Raw genomic sequence first — 22,386 nt, 5'->3', positions numbered from 1 at the left:
GAACCTTTTATCACATCATATCAAATGTGAACCTCCTCTATGCCAAGTTCCGGGAGAAGAACTTTTAATCACGATTGTTTTTCCCCTTTTTGATTATTATTGTCATGATTTCTCCTTATCCTTTACAAATATTCTCTTCATTCCATCTGTGAACAAATCAGTGGCTCTCTGCCACTAGGAGAGGCTTTGGGTACTCATTTTGGAGGATCATCCAAGGGTTGCAGACAAGATTTATGTTTATGTTGTCTGTCAAAGCCCACCTTTCATTGGAGGTTGTGATGTGTGTTAGATGGCAAATAAGTTTTGAAATACCATTTTAATATGTTGTTGTCATGTTCCACCAGGGATGTTCCACCTAATCACTACTGTATTTGTGGTTTTTTTTAATAAATAAAAATTATTAAAAAATAATTAAAATAATTGCAATGTCCTGCACAGCCCATTGAAGGCCTATGCAATGCCTAATGGAAGCAAGCTGAATCTAGAACATGGTTACAGCAAAGTGTTCAGAAGCCGTTGTGGTGCTGGAGACCAATTCCGTGGATCTAGAATCACCACAACTATGACCACAGCGGAAGCCGAGAGGTGCTTCTTGACATTGAAAAGAGTTAAAACTTTTCCCAGAAACACCATAACCCAGGAGGGGCTGCAAGCACTGACCAGGCTCTTCAAGGAAAGAAGAACTGGTTGTGAAATGACAGCGTTCTATCATAAAGTCATTTATGTTCAAGTAGGGTTTTTTTGTTGTGTTGTTATCCCAACCCTCAAGTGTGTCCCAAAAATCTTTATCATCAGCTGCCACTGAGTCAGCCCATAATGTTTTCCTACACACATTGTGTAAAATATGAGGCAGGTTTAAAAGAAACACACACAACAGCTGAGGTTAGGTTTACAAATTTGCACGTCTTTTTTTATCATCAATATTTTAAAAATATTTAACAATGAAATCAAACAGTAAGAATAATTAATAACAATAATTAATATAAGCTGTAACTAGAGTTAAATCTGAACAGATTTTTTTTAATTAAACACCTGAGGGAAGCAAATTAAAACCCCAAAAGATGAAAAATCACAAAACAAGGTCTACACAAGCTGTTACAAGATCACTCATCTGTATGTACAGAACATTCGCTCCACAACTGTGCAGGACAGCAGTGATGAAAATAACAGTGTTGAAAATCTCTTGGGGACAGACTGGCAACATCACCGTTGGCAACCGCGTGATTTCATATGTAAAGGCAGGGTGAAGCGGAAAAAACTACAATGGAAAGAGGAGAGCTACCAGATATAGTCTTCGGGAATCCCTGGTGACCCATTTACAAAATAACCCAAGCGTATTGAAGAAACCCAATCCAACATTGATCTTTTCAATAAATGGTCCCCGAATGCATAAGACACTGTTACTTTCTTGACACCTCCAAACTGAAAAAAATTATTTAATTCAAGCTTGTTGCAGTTCGAAACATGACATCAACGGTAGTTTGGAGGTGGTTGCAAGAGGATCGTATTTTTCTATACATTAATGGTTACGCTTCGGTCGCTCTGGTAACTTTCACTTTCTTTCAGCAAAAACCCAAAACTGGAAAAGAGAAATGCAAAGAAACCTTTGGTCAAATACCGTACTCACGAAGGGGAAAAAAAGCTAATTACAAGATAGAAGGAAAACATCCATCACCTCAGATTAACAAAAAGACAAAATGAAAGAGCTCAACTCGAGTGGTTTTCTATATGTTTCATGTTTTAACAATATGGCCCGTAGGTTGGTCAAGCCTCCTCCCATATATTTGGGTCTGCAATTTTATCTGGTTTCCTCACAGAGGAAAGAAGGAAAGAAAAAGGTGCTCTTTTCACAAAAAGTCATGTTTCTTTTGATTGTCCACAAAAAAAGATGTGCGATCAGGAGGATAGCCCAGCGAAAAAGAATTTACAATCAGAATAAAAGACACCATCCTTCCCTGGAAGGAAGCAACAGCTTCGAAAGATGCTCCTGAACCTGCCTTCAACTGGTGTTTGGAATACTTGTGTGACTGTGCACATCTGTGACTATCTCATTTGCTCTCTGTGGGTGTTCGCTGTCATTCGGAGACAGCTTTTTCCTGTGTGACTTCGTCCTGCAGGCAGCTCTTGCGAATGACGGGCAGCGGGTGGGCTTCGGTGTTAAAAACCCAGTCCTCCAGTGGGAGAAGGTCATCATCAGAGAACAGCAAGTACAGATACCTGCACAGACAAAAAATACTCCATTTAGTTCAAATTGAAAATGTACTGTTTCTACACATAAAATGTGCTGTGATATCGAATATACATTAATGATGGAAAATCATCTTGAGCTGCCTCTAGAGGCAGGCAGCAGTATAGAAATAAGCCCTGCCTCTCCTCCAACATTCAAAGTGGGATCAAAACCTGGAAATATACTGAGGCCCAATGAAAGTTTCAGTCACTTTATGGTTCCATACCTCTAATATTGTATATATAGCACACTAAGTCGAAACTCAGTTAAAAAATGTTGAGTAACGTTGATAAAATAATTATGTCTGATTTAGGCTATGACAGAGCAATACTCAAGTATCCAGAAAAGAGAAGCTGCATCAGTATTTATACAAATATTGTTAAGAGAACACAAGGATTAGTGCGGCAAGGTTATTACTCTATACAGGGGCAGCAACCTAGTGCTCTGGCAGGGTTTTCCATGTTTTCACCCGGGATGGTAGCAGTTCTCTACCCGGTAGGACAGAAAAACCTGCTGGAATGTGGAACTGGTTGCCTAGAATAGCACCTCAATGTCAAAGTAAACCTTTCTATCGACGGGTAATAAATGTTGTTTCGGTAACTTTGTCCAGTAATTAAAATTGTGTGGAACAGAAACCCACAAATATGGAATAAAGCCATCTTCTGGAATTGCACACATCTCTTCTCTGTGTTTTACACTTGAAATTAGGGGTAATACAGTCAAAGTGTGACTGCAATCACCTCAGAGGGGTATCTTATACAAGTATTCGTACAGAGAGAGCAGTTAGTAGACCAAGATGGAGCCTCAACATTGGAGCATAAATTACTTTGTGTATCTGGGATATTGGATTCATACAATATGGATTTTATCATGTTCCATATATGCGAGAAGGGGATGTGGTGAGGTGGCAGAGGGCTTACTTGAGTGTCTCTGAGAGGAAGAAGCTCTGCTGCATGTTGTCATGGCTGACAGCTGTGGTGTAAACGTCACGGATCCCAGAGAAGCCGAACTCCACTCTGCAGTGCTGCTCCAGAGCCTGACCGGCATCACAATTTAAGGTTACATTTAAATGAAACAAAAACAAGTGTTCACTGGAGCTGACATCACTAGTGATGACATCCTATGCACACTTACATGTTGCACCATGATTTTGGCCAATACTATAACACTGAACTTAAAATTGCAACCAAAATCATAACTGAGTAAATGGTGGAGGATAGTGAACCTTTCACCTGGCTACTCAGTCAACCCCACACAATGCCAAATCTGACAAGGGCTAATAGAGAGTAGCTGAGCTGGCCAGGTGGATTAGCACATTATTACTCCTGTTACACAGGAATGGCTTATACGGGCTAATTAACAGAGTCTTTGACGTGTTAATGCTCAGTGTTAATGTAGAGAAGCGCCGGGCACCAGTTCCAACCTTTGTGACCGATAATTAAAGGCTCGTCAAACTCGTGGGCCTGATCTCTCCGCTTCTGTGTGCACCAAATTACTGCTAAATCTATCGTACCAGCTCTCTCCAGTTTACTGCAGCTAATGTCCGGTGGACTGCCACATATTAATAAAATGGTTCTCTCTGTCCAACCTCCACCTCTTACTAGCAGGACTGATTGATCTAGAAAGCTAATGCATTGTGCCACATAATACTAATGTACCTGGCTCAGGGAAATTAAGGCTGTTAAGGGGTCTTGCCATTCTAGGTAAGCACAAATTATAAAATTCAAATTGTGCTGAAAGATACAGACCTAGCCAGACCTTCCACCAGTGTGGAACATTCATTTATTTAATTGTGAATAGTGAATACGTTATTATATTAACTCAAATGTTAGTGTCTAGTTGAATGTCTCACCTGAACAGCCTCCCATCCCCACTCTCTGTATTTGGGGTCATGCGTCAGTCTCCACATGTACATGTAGCTCTCGATGACTTCAGGTCTGAGGATGTAATATCTGTCGTTCAGCCTGGTTGCCGTGGCTTCACCTCCGTCATCAAATCTGAATGCTTCAGGTCCCAGTTTAGTGGCTGGTAGAGACAAGAAATTCAACCAGATAAAACTAAAGAATGAGTCTTCCTTTGTCTGCAAGTGAACAAAACCTGTCATCCTATTTTCTGAACATATTCTCCCCCCTTTGCAGTCATATTTCTGCAGTCTGATTCCATTCTTAGCCCAGAAAGCCCGACAAAGATATAAAGGATCGTTACCGTGTGTTCGATTTGCTGTTTCTAATTTTTTGTCTTTCTCTCTTCTCATCCAGAATTTTGTTGATTGGCTTTGTCACTGATTGGGAATTTGGACCATTTGATGGACAGTGGACATGTGTCATTAATCAGGTCAGCTCGAGTGAGTGTGTATAATATTTGCCTAATACAGAGACTTGATGATAGAGCCCCTTTCACGCTGCACAATAGCGTGTTGCCCGGGTCAGCGCAGGTCATTTCGCGACCGTGAAAGGGTTGCCATGGTATTTCGTCCCGGGCTGATCGCAAGGTCATTAACGGGAATTAGGGGAACAACACAGGTCACCAACAATATAAAAGCCATCCCACTAAATTAGCTGATGGCATCGATAAACCCACCTGTCACCTTCTGATTTAGTCACTGGGCATCCTGTCAACAGAGCCTGATCTCTATAGAGTGTTTTGCCCCTTTTTTCAATCAAGTCAAATGTATAGCCACATGCTCTTTAAAGAAATGGCTTACATGAAGTATGTCACACTTGGGAAATCCCACATAGCGGGGATTGTTTACAGACAGATTGTGTAGCAGCTTGTATATTACATTTAGAAGCATGTGTAATAGTAGCCGTAGCAGCAGCAGTAGTAGCAACAGAAGGAGTAGTAATATCAGAAGTAGAAGCAGTAGTAGTACCAGTCATAGAAGTAGAAGTAGTAATAGCAGTAGTAGCAGCAGCAGCAGTACAGTAGTAGTAGCAGGAGCAGTAATATTAGTAGTAGCAGCAGCAACAGTAGTGATATTAGTTGTAGTGAAAGCAGGGGTAACAGTATTACTAGTAGTGCAGTAGTAATGTTAGTTGTAATAGCAGCAGGAGTAGTAGTTGTAGGAGTGCAGTAGTTAGTCAATTCACACCAGCACTTGTGTGTTTTAAACTTGTTCAACTTTCTTAAACATGCTTGATAGAACAAGTCTGAAGCCACGTAGCAGCTGTCGGTCCAAAATCCCATTTGGATGAATGAAACCGCTCCAACAGATCTCGTCGGTCCAAAAAGACTCTGCGCCAGACAAACAGAGTGAGAGCTCTAGCGAAAGGTTCTGCCACGTTCACCTTCTGCCTCTACTGAGTGAGTGATGATTAAATTACACAGAAATTGCACCAACACCTGGGCTCAGGAAGAAGTCCTAGCCATCAGTTAAGCCTCGACACAGTCAGTCTTTGTCATCCTTAATCTACTGCCGCTCCTACGTCTCAGCAGTAGATATGCCCATCGCACTGCATAATAAAAGGTTATTACCACGGTGACCGGTGACCTTTTCCTCTCCTCTCCTCCCCCTACTGCTTGCTTTTAGAGCCCCAGCCTCCGCCAGGATCTGTGAGGGCAGCAGAGCTCCCAAAGAGCGACAGCGGTCTCCCCATGGAATCGGTAATTTAGACACAGACAAATTGCAGCCCCTTTGCACACGTGCAACAGCAAATCACACGGCCTGTCTTTCCTGCACACGGCTCATCCTTAGAGTGGCTAAGCACCATCTATTTGCTTTAATGAGGATGCTGGTGGGGAGCTACCGTGCCAAAGAAAAACCTTTTAGGCTGAAAGATCAAAAGTCTTCTAAGCACATGAAGGAACCTGTTATGCGATGCGTCACAATAGCTTACTGAAGCTGGAAGAGACGAATGACAGGAAAGAGATCAAACAAAGTCACATCAGAATTCGTCTCCACCTCATTTATAGGTTGCGAAGACCAAATATCTGCCAGCCGACTCTGACAGTTTAGCTGCTGGCGTTTTTTTTAAAGCAGTTCATTACTCATCTGCCTGGATTATAACAAGGTCTAATCACCAGTATCAACCTCGGGTTAAAGTCTGACAGCTGCGACGTTAATTCTTCAATTCTTCTGCAAAGCTCTCTTAAAATTTACTGTATTACCATAGAAAATATTTTCTTACTCCTATGACTGCAATCATAACAGTTTTAAGTCACATTTAAAGCGTTTGGTTTGAAATATTATGTTTCATCCCCGAAAAAAACGGCGAAAATATTTTAAAAGGTTTTCTTTTGCTTTCCAAAAACACAACTTTGAAAACCTCAAAACCTGTGAGAAATGGAGACCTCCGCTCCCTGATTGTCACCTGAGCGAGAATAGCTCTCATGGCATGTGTGCGTGATCTCAGCAGCCAAATCGAGGTAGTGCTGCCTCTTCTCCGGTGCTCCGTCATCAGCGCCGATGCCGATCATGCCCCCAGAGAAACACGCCAGGTGGCCCATCTTGTGATCTAGGATCCCTCCCCTCCACTCAGCCATGTAGGTGAGGCCACCTGGAGACTTCTGCACCAGGTTAGCTTCAATCGCCTGCAGCATTGAGAGATCAAGGTCAATGTTAAGTTCTTCTCATCGTCCTCTCCTCGACGGCCAGATTCACGCTGGGTTTTCTATCCTACAGGTAGACAATGCTACACTTCCTTTGGTGGAGGCAGTTTCTGCCTGGTAGGACAAAAAACCCGGCTTGGAGCCAACCCTCAAGGACTGGAATATAGACAATTAGTTACATCACCGACAACTACATCTGTATATTCTGTACATAAAAGGTAAAATTGCTGCAGTGGCAAATATGTCGTGTAGATTGCATCTGAACCATCTGTCTGCAGGTTAAACGATACTTTTCACCACAAACCCGCACCCCCAAAAGAGTCGACTTTGCAGTTTCCATTCGAAACAGACCATTTTTATTATAAGAACTGTCAAAATTAATATGGGATGCTGTTTCTTTTTAAAATAAATGCATTGTTTTTTAAAGGGGACATCATATGCAAAACCTTTGGTGTTTTAGTATATATATCTGCACATTTGTGGTGCCCTCCACCCCTTAAATGTCAAAAAAGTATTCTTATTTTTAAGAAAATCCATCTCAAAACACTCCGTTTGACTTTCCCCTAGACGCTTAGATAAGGTGATTTAATTGACCCCGCCCACACACTTGTATCTCCTCCCATACATCCACAGCTACCTGCGCAAGGATTTGCCATTTTCCCATTGTGGCTTCCCCTCTACGTAACTGCCTGGACTTCCATCACGTGCCACGATCACGCAACGCCACCGTCACAGGTACCATTCCCAGCAGAAGAGGCGGGGGTACAAAGACTGCTTAGAGCAGGGTTGGGAAACTGGTGTGTTTAGACTCCGACTGTGTTTAATCCTTCTGCTACTAACATTGCATTTAGATGTCAAGGCTTGCATAAAAGGAGCATAATATATCCCCTTTAAAAAGTTTATGGAGAAAAAAAAGCCAAGGAATGTTGAAAGTGACCCGTCGTGGATTTTGTAGCTGACAAGCATTGAGACAAGAAGAACCGGGTGGCCCACTTAATGGGTTCCGCTGGTTTTTTATATATCTACTCAGCTCAGCTGTGCTCATTTTGGAACTGTTGTGGGCGGATTCTCAACAGCTATTTGGCATAGCAAATTGCTACTGCGCACTGAAGGAAAGTGCTATATGACTCATATGCAGTGATAGGCACACAGAACAGAGCTTGGTTGTATGTTTTTTCTGTTGCGTTCTGTGAGGAGAAATATTTTATCTGAAAAACAGCTAAAAGCAGCAGCGCAACAGATTCCTGAAACAGGACAGTGTGGGAAACTTCACTTGTTGCCAAAATGCACATGTAAGTAACTGGTCCTTTGGGTGTGTTATAGACAGAGAAGGTGAATATAAAGACACTGATTCTCTCAGCACTCACCAACTGCATATTGCTTTTAGTCTCACCACAGAGCCAAAACTTCAGCAGCTAAAAAATTTATATAAATTGAGTTCCATCAGTGGAAAGATGGGATCAGAGCTCTATATTTCCTCAAATGCTAACGACTTGCCGCAGGCTCACTTTATAACTGAATAAATCAAAGTAAATCACAGCACAGAGGAAGATTCTAATTCCTTTGACTTGCAATCCGGCGGTATTATCATTGATACTGTAATTGGAGCTGGAGTAAATGTATTTTAGTTTGACATTACAGCCTTTTTAAAAGCAAAACAGCCAGCTTCAGAGGGTTTTAACCGTATTTATACTGTGCAGTTGTTCCAATGGGCCATTCTCAAAGTATCTTCCGTTATAGTTCATAAATAAAGGAAAGAGTTTCCATTTAAGCTCAGATTATGCAGTGCAAAGAGACCCTCCTTGTCAGATGTGATCCTTTTTTTTTCTCGTGACTGCTCCATTGAGAATATCTCTCACAACAGTCTGGATTTTAAAAGTCTTTCTCAACATTGAATAGGTTGAGTTTTAAGTTTACCGTTCATCCATTTAATCACAGTGGCTTCTTCTTATCACGGTCGACCAATCGTAGAGAATTCACCTTTTGATAACCTTTGTTGACCTAATCATTTTTTAAAGAAGGCCTTTTATGGCATGTAGACACTTTAGAATAGCTGCTTGGAATCAAATCGGAGCTGACCAAAGGCATGCATGACGACTGGAATAAATATCAGTGTGTCTTTTGAAACTGCACCTCAGAGTTGTGGCTCTGTGAAATGGGGAAAAGAAGAATATAAGAAAAGGAAGGAAATGTTCGTACCTCCATTGCCTCGTAATACATCTTCTTTGCATCACCGTCTGTCTTGTCTGACATCAGAAACGATTTGATCAAATACTCATAGAAACTGTCTCCAAGGCCTCCAATGGAGACATGATCTACAAGGCAGAATAAAGATAACCATAATGAACGTGTGAATTAGAACAGGCCATGACTGAATCATTCAAACCATTAAGCTTTAAAAATGTAACGTGGTCTCTGTGACATCATCATAGTTTGCTTTAATCACAGTTTCTCCTAATTTTCTTTTCCTTTTTATTCCAACTCTGTTCTTTCAAGTCACATGCTGCTTGTGTCATCGTGATGGCACCAGGCAGTTAAATCTACACATCAAGCTCACAAGGGATATTCAGTTTGTGTTTCCTCCTGCTCGCTCATCAAGATGAATGTGATCAGGAAGCAGAGGGGTGCATGCTAACGCAATCCACTCGTGCACATACAACCCCCGCAAGGTTATCACTAGCTGTGTTCACGCTTGACAAAGAACGATGTGGGAGAGCTGCCAAGCCAAGATTTCTCTTTCCTTTGTGTGAATAATCACATATAATTTTACCTCTTTTCATTCTGGCCAACAACAATTAGCCTCTGTAATTATCCAGATTACAATCCTTTCTTTCCCGGCAACATTTCATCTAATCGTGTTGTATCCCCCCCAAACTCATTTCAGGTAAATCAGAAAGATTCAATTTCTTCAGGTAATTGAATTCATTATCATTTTAATAACCCAGAGCACTGGCAATGGGAGTCACACAGCCCCCACTGAGGGGGATATTAAAAATGAAAGGAGGTAAACGGATGGCTGGATGACAGAGACGAGCAGCAAAAAAAAAAAGAGCTCCTGCACTTGAGGCAACTCATGAGCTGTCAGGAGAGTGAAAGTTATAGTGAAGAGTTGGAGCTGGGGAGGGGAAAAAAAGAGAAAAGGAACGCCAAGTGTCATAACTCAAGAGCCCTGAACTTCAGCGGAACTCAGAATAACCACGGAAACACCTCACTCGATATATTATACCTGAACCTCAAAGGTGAAAATTGACCACATATTTAACGACGTTACCATTGAAAAATCGCACAAAAATCCTGAAACCACACTTACGCTGGACCCAGTTGCCGCTGACTGGGCTGAGGAAGTTGGGGTACAGGCCGTGGGGTTTTTCAATCTTGTTCAGGAGTTTACGGATATTCATCACCTGCAGAGAAACCATGGTGTGAGTATTGCCATACATCCACACCTCCACTTCATTCGCCTTATGGATTTACAGCCCAAAAGCACTGTGCCGAGAAATTAACCAGAAGGCAATGAAACGCAGTTTGAAAACTCTGGGACGACGACAGTAAATTTGCAGAATGGTGCTTAGAACTGATGGAGCGTTGATTTCAATACTGCACCTTCTCGGTGTAGATGGGATTCTTGGACAGCTCTGTCAGATGGACAAATTCCAGGTGAAGGGTCCCGAACTCGGCCAGAATGCTGCTGCCGGCTGAGGCCCATCCCCAACTCCAACTGGTGCCACTGCAACATAAACAAAATCCAAAGAGGTAAATACCACCACCCTCTTCAGGGGGCTGAAACACTTTCAAATGTCAAAGCTGGAAAGAATAATAAGAGCAAGCTCATTTCTCCACAGATCAGCAAAGGCTCTTCTGACCTGGACACTATTCCAGGACTGTTCTGCCACCATCCTCCAACACCTTGTTGGACATATCAGTGGATTATATTTCCGAATGCTCTCATTCCAACCACAATACACTGGATTCTTGTGTAATACTGACAATCTTTTCAAGACTGCAGACATCTGCTCTGCATCTTAACATTTTCAACATTACATTTCTGTTTTCGTCAGTAAATATTCATTCAAACAGCGAGGCTGGTGGCCGAGCGCCCATCAGTTGGACGTTCAACAAACACCTGGTCGTAGCAGTTGTGTATCCTGAAATTCTTGGCGTTATCAAAATCTAAATGCTGAAATGTTTGAAATGTTATTGTTTGTAATATATGAAGTCAAGATTCTTTTATTTTTTAAAAGTTTGATGGCTGAAACACAGGGAACTGAAACAAATCACAGTGCACAATGATGGCAGACGTGGTTTACTACATATGGAACTGACCCTGAGGCCACATTAAAGGAGCAGTATGTAAGAAGTGAATATAAAATAATCATAAACAGTTCTGATATGCCATCAGACATTAGAAATCAGCTTTATTCCACTGTCAACAGTAGGCCAGCCAGAATCTTGTCATTTCAAAAGCAGCGCGTCAGCCCAAAGATAACATTGATGTTCGCATTTAGTGTCTTGGTCTGTAGCTCCGCCCCTCCACCGATCAACCAATCACGAAGGCAGGACTTTTGGCCTCCAGGTTGCCAGTTACAGGAGCTGCTGCTACCAACAATTCAAATCACAAATGTCTGATGTTACTAAACCTACAAAGGCCTCATTTTAATTCCAAACATCATGACAAAGTCAGAAACAAAACAAGGATCTGTTTAAAAGATGCTTTTGAAAGATAGAGGCAGCTGAAAGCGGAGAAGATTGACCGATGCCGAAGGAGCTAATTTTCTCCCAGTCATTTTTTACTTAATAAACTAACTAGCATAACTTAATGCTAGTAAATGTAGATGCGAACATTTCAGTTATTTTCTGCAGTCGCATAACATTATGCATGTTGAATAGCATGTAGGTCATACAACAGACTAGGTAATAAATTGTCTGAAAAATAAAAAATGGCAACTTGTCATTGCTAACATTAGCAACACATTATCAGAGCCCATTTCTCTGGCAAAATGCTGGGATGCTGTGAGAAAAGTTGCAACATTAGCACAGCCATTATGGCAATAAAAAAAAATGTAATTGGGACAGTACATCGGTGTAGATGTTCTTGCTGGATCCTACAGCCTAACTGGCCCCTCCCCTCTGGGGGAGACAGAAGGATACCACAGTATTTCGAGATTGAGATTGCAGTACCGGCTGAAAATATACATCATCTTGACCTTAAAGTGTGACAGTAAACTGTAATTGTACGTCTGAATGGGATTCATATATGTTCAACTGATACAACAACAGGTCTCTGCTGTGTGTGTATATAGATGAAAAAGTATGATATATAATATAAAAGAGTGTTTCATAATATGTATCCGTACTTATATATGTCACAGCTCACACTGGAAACTACATCCTGGCGTTACAAAAGGGAAAAGAAAATCTAACTGTTTTTATGTTTTTGCATGATTTTGAATATTTGACCGTTTCTATTGTATCAGCAGTTGTTTTTGTACCACACGTAAAATCAATGAACTCTACTGAGGATGAAAAAATATCAAGTTCATGACCCTAGAGAGAGAATTCAATAGCAGCTCTCAGCGTTCTCCACACATCTCTATAATACATGCTGCCAAATGTACCTTCACTTTCTGTGTTAATGTTTAACCACGGCCAGTTATTCGTGAGTCTGGGGAGTTCTCAAGCTTTTATAATTGTATTATAGGCAGACATGAAACTTTTCTGTGGGTTATGATAATAGAATCATCATTTGAATTAAAAGCTGACTTATTCAAGCCCAAATCTTGCGTAACTGACCCAGATGTTACCAAATTCTCCTAAAAAGAAAGTGCAAGCAGAACCTGAACGCCTCATCACATTTCCCTCACCTCTTTGGGATCTGATGCTTTTTCTTTTCACATTTTTATCCAGAAAATGAAACTGGGCTATGATGATTTAATCTGATTTGAAATTAATCCATAAAACAGTTAATTGGGCAGATGATGCTTGTTGAGGTTCCGTCAACATCAATTAACATGTCAACATTAATTAGATGTTTTATGCCAAAATAAATGTATAAATGTGGTGATGATGAAACAAGTGTTGTTTTTATGAACCGTGACTGCAGCTGAGCGACTGATGTAAATCTGAATTACTGCTCCTCCATGCAGGCTGGTAACAGATGAACTCTTTCACTGACATGCAACGTACGAGCAGATGTTTGCTGGGGGGACGGGAAGTTTGGGAGCTACCTCCTGAATACGTTGGTCCACCCTGTTCCTCAACAGTCTTTGTAAGAAGAACTGATGAAGGCAGAGATGAAAGGTGGTGGCTGGGATGGGGGAACTGGCGTGTCCATTGGCTATTTGACCCTCTTCCGCCACACCGCCATCAAAAGAGCATCACGGTAAAGAGGGAATCCGATTTCAAGAATATTCTCATGCGACGAGCTCATTTGTGTACAATGATGACAGTTTTGAATCTCAACTTTTCATTATTGACGAAAGTTTTAGCAACATTGTTTCAGGAACAACAAATAAAACAAATCAAGTTCCGACATTTTGTGAGCCAGTATGTGTACCGTGCATCTGCTCATTACACGACACATGAAGGCACCGCAGGCAGGAGAGCACAACACCCCCTGATGTTGATGATCCACCAGGAATTTACTGTAGAATAAGGTAATTAAATGTGCCAGCAGCTGTCCAGCTCCACTGCTGGGTTAATTGGTAGCAGGTGGATGACATAGATGCCAGGAAGCAGTTTTTTTTCTTCTCTGGAGGAGGAAACTATAAAACATGGTGACATTTTACAGAACCCACTTGGTAATTTATGGTAAATAATGGAAAGTAAGGACATAATCATAAAAAAGAAGGTTTTCTTTCCTTTTTTCATAGCTTGTTCCAGTTTAATTGTATGTTTTAATGCATTTTTTTACATGCTCGTTCTTAAAAGTTGAAACTGAAATCCGTGCCTGCATTCAAGGTGAAACTAATCAGCTGAGCTGCGCTGCGTGACCGAGGCATCAGTGCTGTTGTTTCGACGGAGATTTTTAGATGAATAAGTTGACAGTCTGGAGCGGATTAAAAACCACACCTCCATTAAAATGGTGTAAGAATCATATTATCTTCCAAAGTCATTATGAACACGGATTAATTCTTATCCATATGTCATCGACACTGTAAAGCTGAGCCTGCAGCTGTTGCATTGTCAACAAACAGGGAGCGTTATTTCAGATAACTTTATTTTCACACTCAGTTATTGTCCTTTATTTGGATTCTGTGGAAGAGTTTTATTTTAGCTGGGCTGAACGAGTCTGAAGAATTGCTGGTGGATGAATGGTTGCTTAATGTGCGTTTTCCAGCTAAATTATGCTAAATATTATTGTTAAATTATGCTTGATTGGGCTGCTGTCTGAACCCCAAAACCTCTCCAGGAGCGCTAATATGTCAGACAGAGGAATCCACTAATAATGGTGGCAAACTAGTAGCATGACTATTAGCGGAAATAAGCTGAAACATCAAAAACAACATCTCTTTTTGAGTTCATAACGTTCAGGACTCCATCCAAATGCCTCCATGCTATTTTCCTTATCTCCTGCAGTCATTTGGGAATTTCCTGTTGGCTGCATTGTCAGCTTTGGTTACTGAACAAACCTCTGCCGCTCCAGCTGCCCGGCATTCATCGACGTGGAAATCAAAGTTGGAGAAGCGTAGGTGAAACTCACCTCCCCAGGTTGATGACCCCTCGAGGAATTCCTGTCGGTGTGCTAAAGGCTGGCAGCAGCTTCTCTCCCAACTCTAATACTTTTGAGCGGAACACCTGCAAAAGAAATAAACAAGAAACAATGGGTTGTTGGTTTTTTTGAGTGTGTTTTGTAAGGCATAAATAGATGACACGAGCAAGGTGGAGAGAGAGAGAGAGAGAGAGAGAGAGAGAGAGAGAGAGAGAGAGAGAGAGAGAGAGAGAGAGAGAGAGAGAGAGAGAGAGAGAGAGAGAGAGAGAGAGAGAGAGAGGTAATAACGTGATAAAAAAGACAAATTTCGAGTTGCAGCAGTAAGTCGCCAGCAACAGAGAAATATGAAGAGAAACCCAGACATTTTTTACTGTGTACAAAACACCATCTATTGAAACATTTGCTGCAGTTTCTATAAATATCCTGGGTAAATAACACATAGTATTTAAAATACTAGACAGTAGGAAAACTGCCAAAGACCCAAAACCTGAAATGTCTGATGCTGTTGTTAGACATGAATACAAAAAGGAGTATTACATAAGGTTTACATGTACGTCTACAAAAAGACATTAATGTGTGTGTGTGTGTGTGAGTGTGTGTGTGTGCAAGTGTGTGTGTGTATTGCCTCCAAAACCTCCTGGGTCTCTATTTTTTTCAAAGAGAGCGCTAATGACCCCACACTTGGTACAGCTCTCCTCCAATCAGCATTTACTACCACAGTGCTGCTCAAGCAAGTGAGAACCCCACAGGCAGGCAGGCAGGCAGGCACACACACACACACACACACACACACACACACACACACACACACACACAGAGTTGAATATTGTATGCAATTTTATTGGCTTGTAATTGCGTCATTTCTGGAATGTGCGTTGTTTGGTCATGCTGAAAAAAACGTGTGAAACACACACGCACACACACACGCACACGCACAAATATCATTAAATGTGAGCAATAGATTAAACTGCAGCCCTTTTTCATCATTTTTTACAGACTGGCTGATTGACTGTAAGGGGTTATCTGCAGTGTGATTAATTATGTGTCTTGTATCAACTACTAATTCTTATTAAATGTGTCTTCCCTGCCACACTAGCCATCTCACATGCAGCACAGAAAACTCTAACTGTAATTACACTTAGTGAGTTGGCACCACCGACGCCTGTATCCCATAATGTTGCCAACAGATCAAAGTGTCAGTCACAGCTCACATTAAGATTTCTTTCTCAGGTTTACGACAGAGTGGTGGAACTCTTCGTAGGCCAACGCTGATCTGATGTGGCACCTGACAGGCCACTTTCCATCCTCTTGGCGGCAGCTTCCAGTAGGATGGCAGGACAGAGGCTAGACTTTAATGGCTTTTCTATCAGCTCGGGACTACAGAGGACACGCATCAGGTATACGTAATTTCTTCCACAGCAAATGTTGTGTCTACTTTTTTTTAAGGTCTGCGGCATCTGCCACTTCTGTTTTAACTCTCAGTCTCCATCTCAGTGAAGAAAAGACGGCCAATGACTCCTTTTTTCCACTTATATCTAACATTTATGACATCATTAAGCTGTACCACTGAATGAGTGGACTATAAAATGCAGCAGTTAAGTGATCAGCTATGCTACTGAGGTATTTTAGCAGCTTGCAGAAATAAACAGCTGCTAGAATCCCACACCGACAGTGTCCCAAAGATCTGCCACAACAAAGCCCCGTGCTTCTCACTCCAGCTACCTGCATATTTTAATTACCCATGTGCTGGAGACAAAGAATGGCTGAAGATGAAAAAGATGGTGTGCAGCGGTGTCATGGAAACCATATCTGCAGTTTGACCATGAATTTCATTCCAGCTTCAAAAGGTTGTTTTTCTTTCCTCCTGTCCTTTGGATCTGACACCCCAGCTGCCTTGGCACTTATTTCCATGCAACTAGTTGCCCCTCTGAAACATCCTACTATTTTTGCCTCTAGTGAAAATAACACTGATATTACAAAAAAAATCGGCAGAGCAGGTCTTGCTCTCAAGCTGTGTTCAACATCATAATCATTCCAGTCGCTGCCAATAATAATTTGGCAGTATCAGTTTGTAAAGAATGTTCCATATCCATATTAATTTATGGCGTTCTTTGTCATTGCTAATGGAACCACACACTGTTATATTACATTCATTATTTATTAAAATGGCACAAAAAAGTCAATTATGTTGTCTCAACGAAAGCACCTTCTACTAGAGCTGGAGGTGAGACATATTCCCCTGTGATAAAGCATACAGGCATATTACAGGTGATAAATGGTGGATAGCTGTGAGCTGTGAAGTGTGGGGCCGCTCGTCTGTCCACCGTGGGTTGGACAGGTGGGTGAGGACAGGTGGGATTGGTGGGTGAGTTGGATGGAGGAAGATTACCGGTGTCACCGGCTGAATAGAAAATTCCAATTTCCACCTTTGATAGATTTACTATCAAAAATAACTGTGATTGAAAATCTTAGTTCAGGTTTAGAAACATTCTGTCAATCCTGTATCAGCAATAACTCTAATGTATCGGTGCTGTGCTATTTCTATTATATATATATATGTGTGTGTGTGTGTGTGTGTGTGTGTGTGTGTGTGTGTGTATGTATGTATGTATACACATACATACATACACACACATATATGTGTGTGTATATGTGTGTCTGTCTCTATATATATATCACTCGATGCTGCTAGCAAAAAGATAACCTTTGATGTGCTCTCAAGGCTCCAGTGCAGGGCTATGTGAACAAAAAGTCTTTTTTTTTTCTTTAAGGACTCTCATTCTCTCCCGGTGGCTTCGTTCATTATTAAGAATCAGCTCTGTGTTCGTTGCATAAAGGTTTTGGTGAGGCAACACAGAATTATTCAGAAAGAATCAGCAAAATGCCACCTCAGACTGTGGGTGCGGTTGCCGTGAAAGGAATATTACAAGTTTGAGCATCAGTCGTGTTGCAGAATATTTCGGCTCTTTCATCTGGAGCCGACATGACTGACAGGATGAGATGTTTCCTTGCACATTGATTTCGTCCTTGGTTTCACAAGTTGCTGGTGTCAGAGCTGCAGGAGCCCACATAGATCAGTACCTCTGAAATAATTCCACAACTCTGAATCCCGAAAGATACCTATATAATAGTATAAACATTGGTGCAACTCCAAACTTTTCTTACACCCAACTGGCTGATTTCTTTGCAAACTTCAGCTTCTGAAAATGAAGTAAGTTCATGCCCACAACATGTTTCTGTATCTTAGTCACCAAAACTGGCCTAGATGTCTTTAACACGATCTTCTAACTTTGCTGCCTGTAATATCCGCTCAGCCCAAAAGCCGCTCTTCATAATTTATGCAGCAAAGCGTCAACTGAGAGCAAGCAGGAGAACATAACAGCAACATGAAGCAGCTCCAGTAAATTGAACAGGACGTCTCACAAAATAAACTCAGAGTTAAAACAGATGCAGCCACCAGAAAGCCCACATGGAAAACCAATGTAGCTCAATGAAGCCCCTGCAAAAAAAAAAAATGGAGCCGCTCGCGATTAGTTAATGCTATAGCCGTATCATAGATTAAACTGTGTTCTTCAGATTGAATATTCCCTCTCAACATGCCCACCTAGTTTTCACCCCTCCCCTTGACCTACTAAAAGGAGCTTATGCAAACCATTTCACGGGTCGCTGACTGCCGGTACTGTATAATACCGCAGTTGTAATTGTTATTTCTCTCAAATCACCGATGTATTTACCCTGCACACATACCCACTGCCTCATGTCTGGGCATATAATTATTATGAGCATGAAAGCACAATATGGTATCAGGATTAGAAATGCCTCTAAAGCGTCAGTTCACTGACTCTTGTAAGCCTAGCTGATCATAACTGGGACATTTTAACATTCATATTTGGTTAATATTACGATGCCACTGCATATTTTACATCTTCATATGGGAAATCAGCAGCAGCCTTCTTGTATGAAACAAAGGGGGGAAATGCAGAGGAAGGATTAATCTCAGCCATGTTGCTGCAAGAGGTATGTTTAAGCAACCTGTCAGGAAATAAATGGAGGTCATTGTCTTCACTCAGAGACAAATAATGATGCTGGCTCGGTGGACCTTATTAGCTGTGCAGCACTCTCAACACAACACTGAGCAGATTTTCCCCTTCATGCACTCACATTTACGCTGGGATGGACCTCACATGATATCAACGCTCCAAATAGATCCAGAACAGACAGACCCAGTGAGCCATCAAAAATTACACCTACAATTTTCACTTTTGCCATCATTGATGAGCAGGAAGAGGTGAGTGCCAACAAGATACAAACAGGAACATTAGTCTGAGAGGATGGTGTTCAGAAGAAAGCCACGGCAGCCTCTCCAGGGCCTTTGTGTAGGAGGACAGCAGGCTGCTACTCTGGACCACTAAGCCAGACAGAAGACATAAGAGGTGCCATCCAGCGTGGGCACCGGTATGAAAAACTCCCAGAGAGCGAGACAACTGTCTGAGATGGTCTGTCAGTTACATGGAAATGGCTCAGATACGGTGGACAATGTGCAAGAGAAGGATAAAGGTTTTACCAGATAGGGATATTTTAAAACCTACCACAACCTTATATCAGTTGTCAAAGAAAAGAAATGTGTGTGTGTGTGTATGTGTTTGGATGGGGGGGGGGGGGGTGTTGCTTTAAAAACATATAACAGAAAATGTTTCCTGATGTCCTTGCAAATGGTGGATTTAGTGGAAAACAACATTTTTGTCCGTTTCCACCTTTTTAAATGGTTCAAGTAGCAAATTTAAAAGGAGAATAGTGCTCAAGTTTCTACTTCACTGACAGTTCAGGAATATTGCAGATTGTATCACAAATCTTTCCAGAAAGTTGATAAATCCACTTCTTGGACTGTGATGGTGCCCAAGCTAAGAAAGACAATGTTCTAGAGGAATGGATAAAATGAAAATGAAAGACTGCTGTGAATCGAAATGATGTTTTTCAAGCAGCTGCTTTAGTCATGAAGAGATTACAGATGAATCACTGCTATATTACTGCAGATATTTACCACAGTGGGAACAAAAGCTGAGAGAAAAATGTTTAGCAAAATATAAATACTGGACAAGACAGACTGCATCAGTTCTCCAAAAGTGATCATCATAATCTTTGAGAGAGGTTGGCAGGATACACGAGTAGTAATGAGATCGGAGGAACTCAAAGCCACATTGGAGTGAAGATAAACTGTAGAAGATAAAGCACTTGCAGAATCAGAGGGGGGGGGGTGTCCTAAATCTTTGAATAGGATGAAAAGAGACAAGGCAAGATGAGGAAGATCAGATTTGAGTTAGAGCGTGGATCTGTGGTGCACTTGGTGTTTTAAAACAGTTGTTTGTGGAGTCAAACAGGGGCTGAGGGAGGAAACATTGCCGGCTTCTTTTAAAGCTCTTGAAAGCAAAGCTCGGCTTCCAAGATGATCGCCTGCTCCATGAGTGGCTGGGCGGACGATACAGCCAGTGTGCACAGAGTGGTGGATATTTGCCTGAAAACGTGCTTACCTGCTTTTCATGAATCTGTGTCGCCGCAGTAAATGAAGAAGCTTTCTAACGTCCTTTCAGTGATATGTGCTCATTGCACAAATCCTTCATTTGTGACTCTGTAAAAGGCTATTTTGTTGCTAAAGCAACTTAGAGATGTGCGTATTCATGTGCAGTTGCATCCCCGAGTGACAAAACGCTAGTAATCTATCCTCCTCCTCAAAAAAAAAAGGCCTCACAATCAGCATGAGTGTGAAGAAAGGCCAATTCAGCTTTGCACTGTCGCAGGCTGTGTAGCATAGATAACTGCCATTCACTCGCAATGTTTCATGGTTTCTCCGAGAAAATTGAAATGAGGTAAAACGCTCCAACAAACCCCCCCCTCAATTTCACAAGTTCCTTAAAAGCGAAGAGGGTCTTTTGATGAGAAACATGCTCGCTGCTGCTTTGTGTGCTAAAAAGAGAAAAACCACTGATACAGAGTTGTGTCGTGGATTGTTTTCAAATGGATGTGATGATTGGTGGAGCTAGCTGATGGAGCCTGGGCTGAGAAGCAGAGGGTTCTCAGTTCAAGCCAAATACCGCGTTCTGGTAGTGGGAGGAGGTGCAAGGACATCTTCTGAGGCACTCTTAAGAAAGGTGCTGAACCCCTAAATGCTAAACACACAGGAGTCTGAGATGAGCTGGCCACTCATTCGGGCCATATGCAGCTGGGTTAGACTCAACACCCTCCCAGTGACCCTGAAGGAGATGCAGCGGTCAAGAAAAGACAAGATATCATCATCAAATTAAAGCATTCCTTTGGTTACCTTAATGACAAATTCCATTATGGAAGGCCTTGTTTTGATATCCATTGTAATGAAAACATGTTTCCTGGCATTTACCTTAATCTCAGCTTTTTCCCTCAAAACAAACCTTACATAAATCTCCATTCAAGAAAGGCTCCACTTTCCTTTAAATAAAACTCCAGCTAGCTGCTGATGACTTCCTGTTGAGAGTAGTACTAAAAGGACAAAGCAATGTATGCAATGTAAACTCAATAAAAACACGCCAACTTCAGCCTGGCGGCAAAACCAGGCGGCATTTTGTGTAAAACTATTGTTTTACACAAAATGGCACGCCATCAGCGATCCCTCCTGTGTAAAACGATAGTTGTTGCGCTTCTATCGAACCATCCCCTGTGGGTATGACACACATGTTTTCCATTTAAGCCTTATGAGGGAGCCTCTTGATTGCCGCGGCACCAACCTCCACCCCAGTGTCCCCCCTTTTTTGTTTACCTCGAGGAGCGGCTATAAGTCCTCCTCTCTGATTGGCCCGGCATGTTTCTGGCTGCAGCATTCATGCTGTTGCCATGGTTTTGACTGGCACAGTGTTGGAGCCTTTTTTCCTCCTCCCAACATTCATCTGCAGTATGTGTCCGATGGCAGGAAAATGGTATAATTCCCCTCATTTTCTCACCAGGGGGCAGAAGACATCCAGCTGTTTGTGGACTTTGTACTCCCACACATCGACGCACCTCAAAACCAAGATTCTTGTTCGTGATTGGACATATTTAATCAATTTGAATAATAAATACTGTTCTGTGAATTAGAGCAGGATGATGTTTGCTGTTGAATTTTCATCATCTCTCATCATCTCTCATCTCTTCATTTAGCCTCTAAGACACCATGCATTATCCTATTAAGTGCTCAAAAAACTAAAAGAAGACTTCCTTATATTCAATCTGCTGGTACCGGCATACAAGTCACATGAGGGCAGAATTATCAGAAGACACTTTATATAACCAATAACTGGCCGTTTGTCTACAATAATCAATTCAGGAATGCTGCTTATCTATTGATCACTTAAATAACGGGATCTACAGAAGCAGTGACTGTGTCTCCTCTGAGATTATGCCACAGAAAAAGTCATACTGGAGGGAAATTGGGAAACAGCTTTTTCCACCACAAATTATCATGAGTGAATCTTTGGCCAATGGCCTTAAGCCTTTCCTGATTTTGAGGCTTCCTGTGAATGTTGATGATGTTTTGTTTTGGGTAAAATTTGCGTTTTTGAAAAGAGAGGAAAAGGACTCTGGGAGCTGCTGTCAGATCATTAACTTGTAAAAAAATAAATAAAAAAACATAGTTCACAAGCTGAGACAACAGACACCAAAGAGATGAGACCTGACAAACAACATAACTCTAAATCATCCTGACATCGCTCAGAGTTTTGACCTATCATTCTGAGTGGAGTATCTCTCGGCTGAAGCTGCCGGGCTCAAGATGGTTGGTGAAGATAGCAGATATTCTCCAAATTCTCCAAAGCTCTGAGTGCTTGGGGTCATATGAGGGATCCCTGTCTTGTCACAAATGTCACGACTCATAGATATTACAATGGACTTGGCCTTTTGA

General features: G+C 41.6%; 1 protein-coding gene across 2 annotated transcripts in view; it reads right to left on the bottom strand.

Moving 5' to 3' along the window:
- Positions 1-883: 883 nt before the first annotated feature.
- Positions 884-22,386, bottom strand: part of LOC101068067 (mannosyl-oligosaccharide 1,2-alpha-mannosidase IA) — a 126,648-nt gene continuing 105,145 nt past the window's right edge. The window contains exons 5-12 of one of the 2 annotated variants that reach the window (XM_029839373.1): positions 14,475-14,569; positions 10,379-10,505; positions 10,086-10,179; positions 8,975-9,090; positions 6,538-6,757; positions 4,080-4,252; positions 3,148-3,263; positions 884-2,217 (exon numbers count right to left, since the gene is read on the bottom strand). In XM_029839373.1, coding sequence (XP_029695233.1) covers positions 2,076-2,217; positions 3,148-3,263; positions 4,080-4,252; positions 6,538-6,757; positions 8,975-9,090; positions 10,086-10,179; positions 10,379-10,505; positions 14,475-14,569 — 1,083 coding nt within the window. In that variant the 3' untranslated portion in view covers positions 884-2,075. The remainder of the gene's footprint in view (positions 2,218-3,147; positions 3,264-4,079; positions 4,253-6,537; positions 6,758-8,974; positions 9,091-10,085; positions 10,180-10,378; positions 10,506-14,474; positions 14,570-22,386) is intronic. The other variant, XM_011605049.2, reaches the window with a different exon arrangement.

This window comes from Takifugu rubripes, chromosome 7, assembly GCF_901000725.2.
Source record: "Takifugu rubripes chromosome 7, fTakRub1.2, whole genome shotgun sequence".
In the NCBI taxonomy this organism is placed as follows: domain Eukaryota; kingdom Metazoa; phylum Chordata; class Actinopteri; order Tetraodontiformes; family Tetraodontidae; genus Takifugu; species Takifugu rubripes.
The sequence above is the reverse complement of the archived record's forward strand: the minus strand, read 5'-3'. Positions and strand labels throughout refer to the sequence as shown.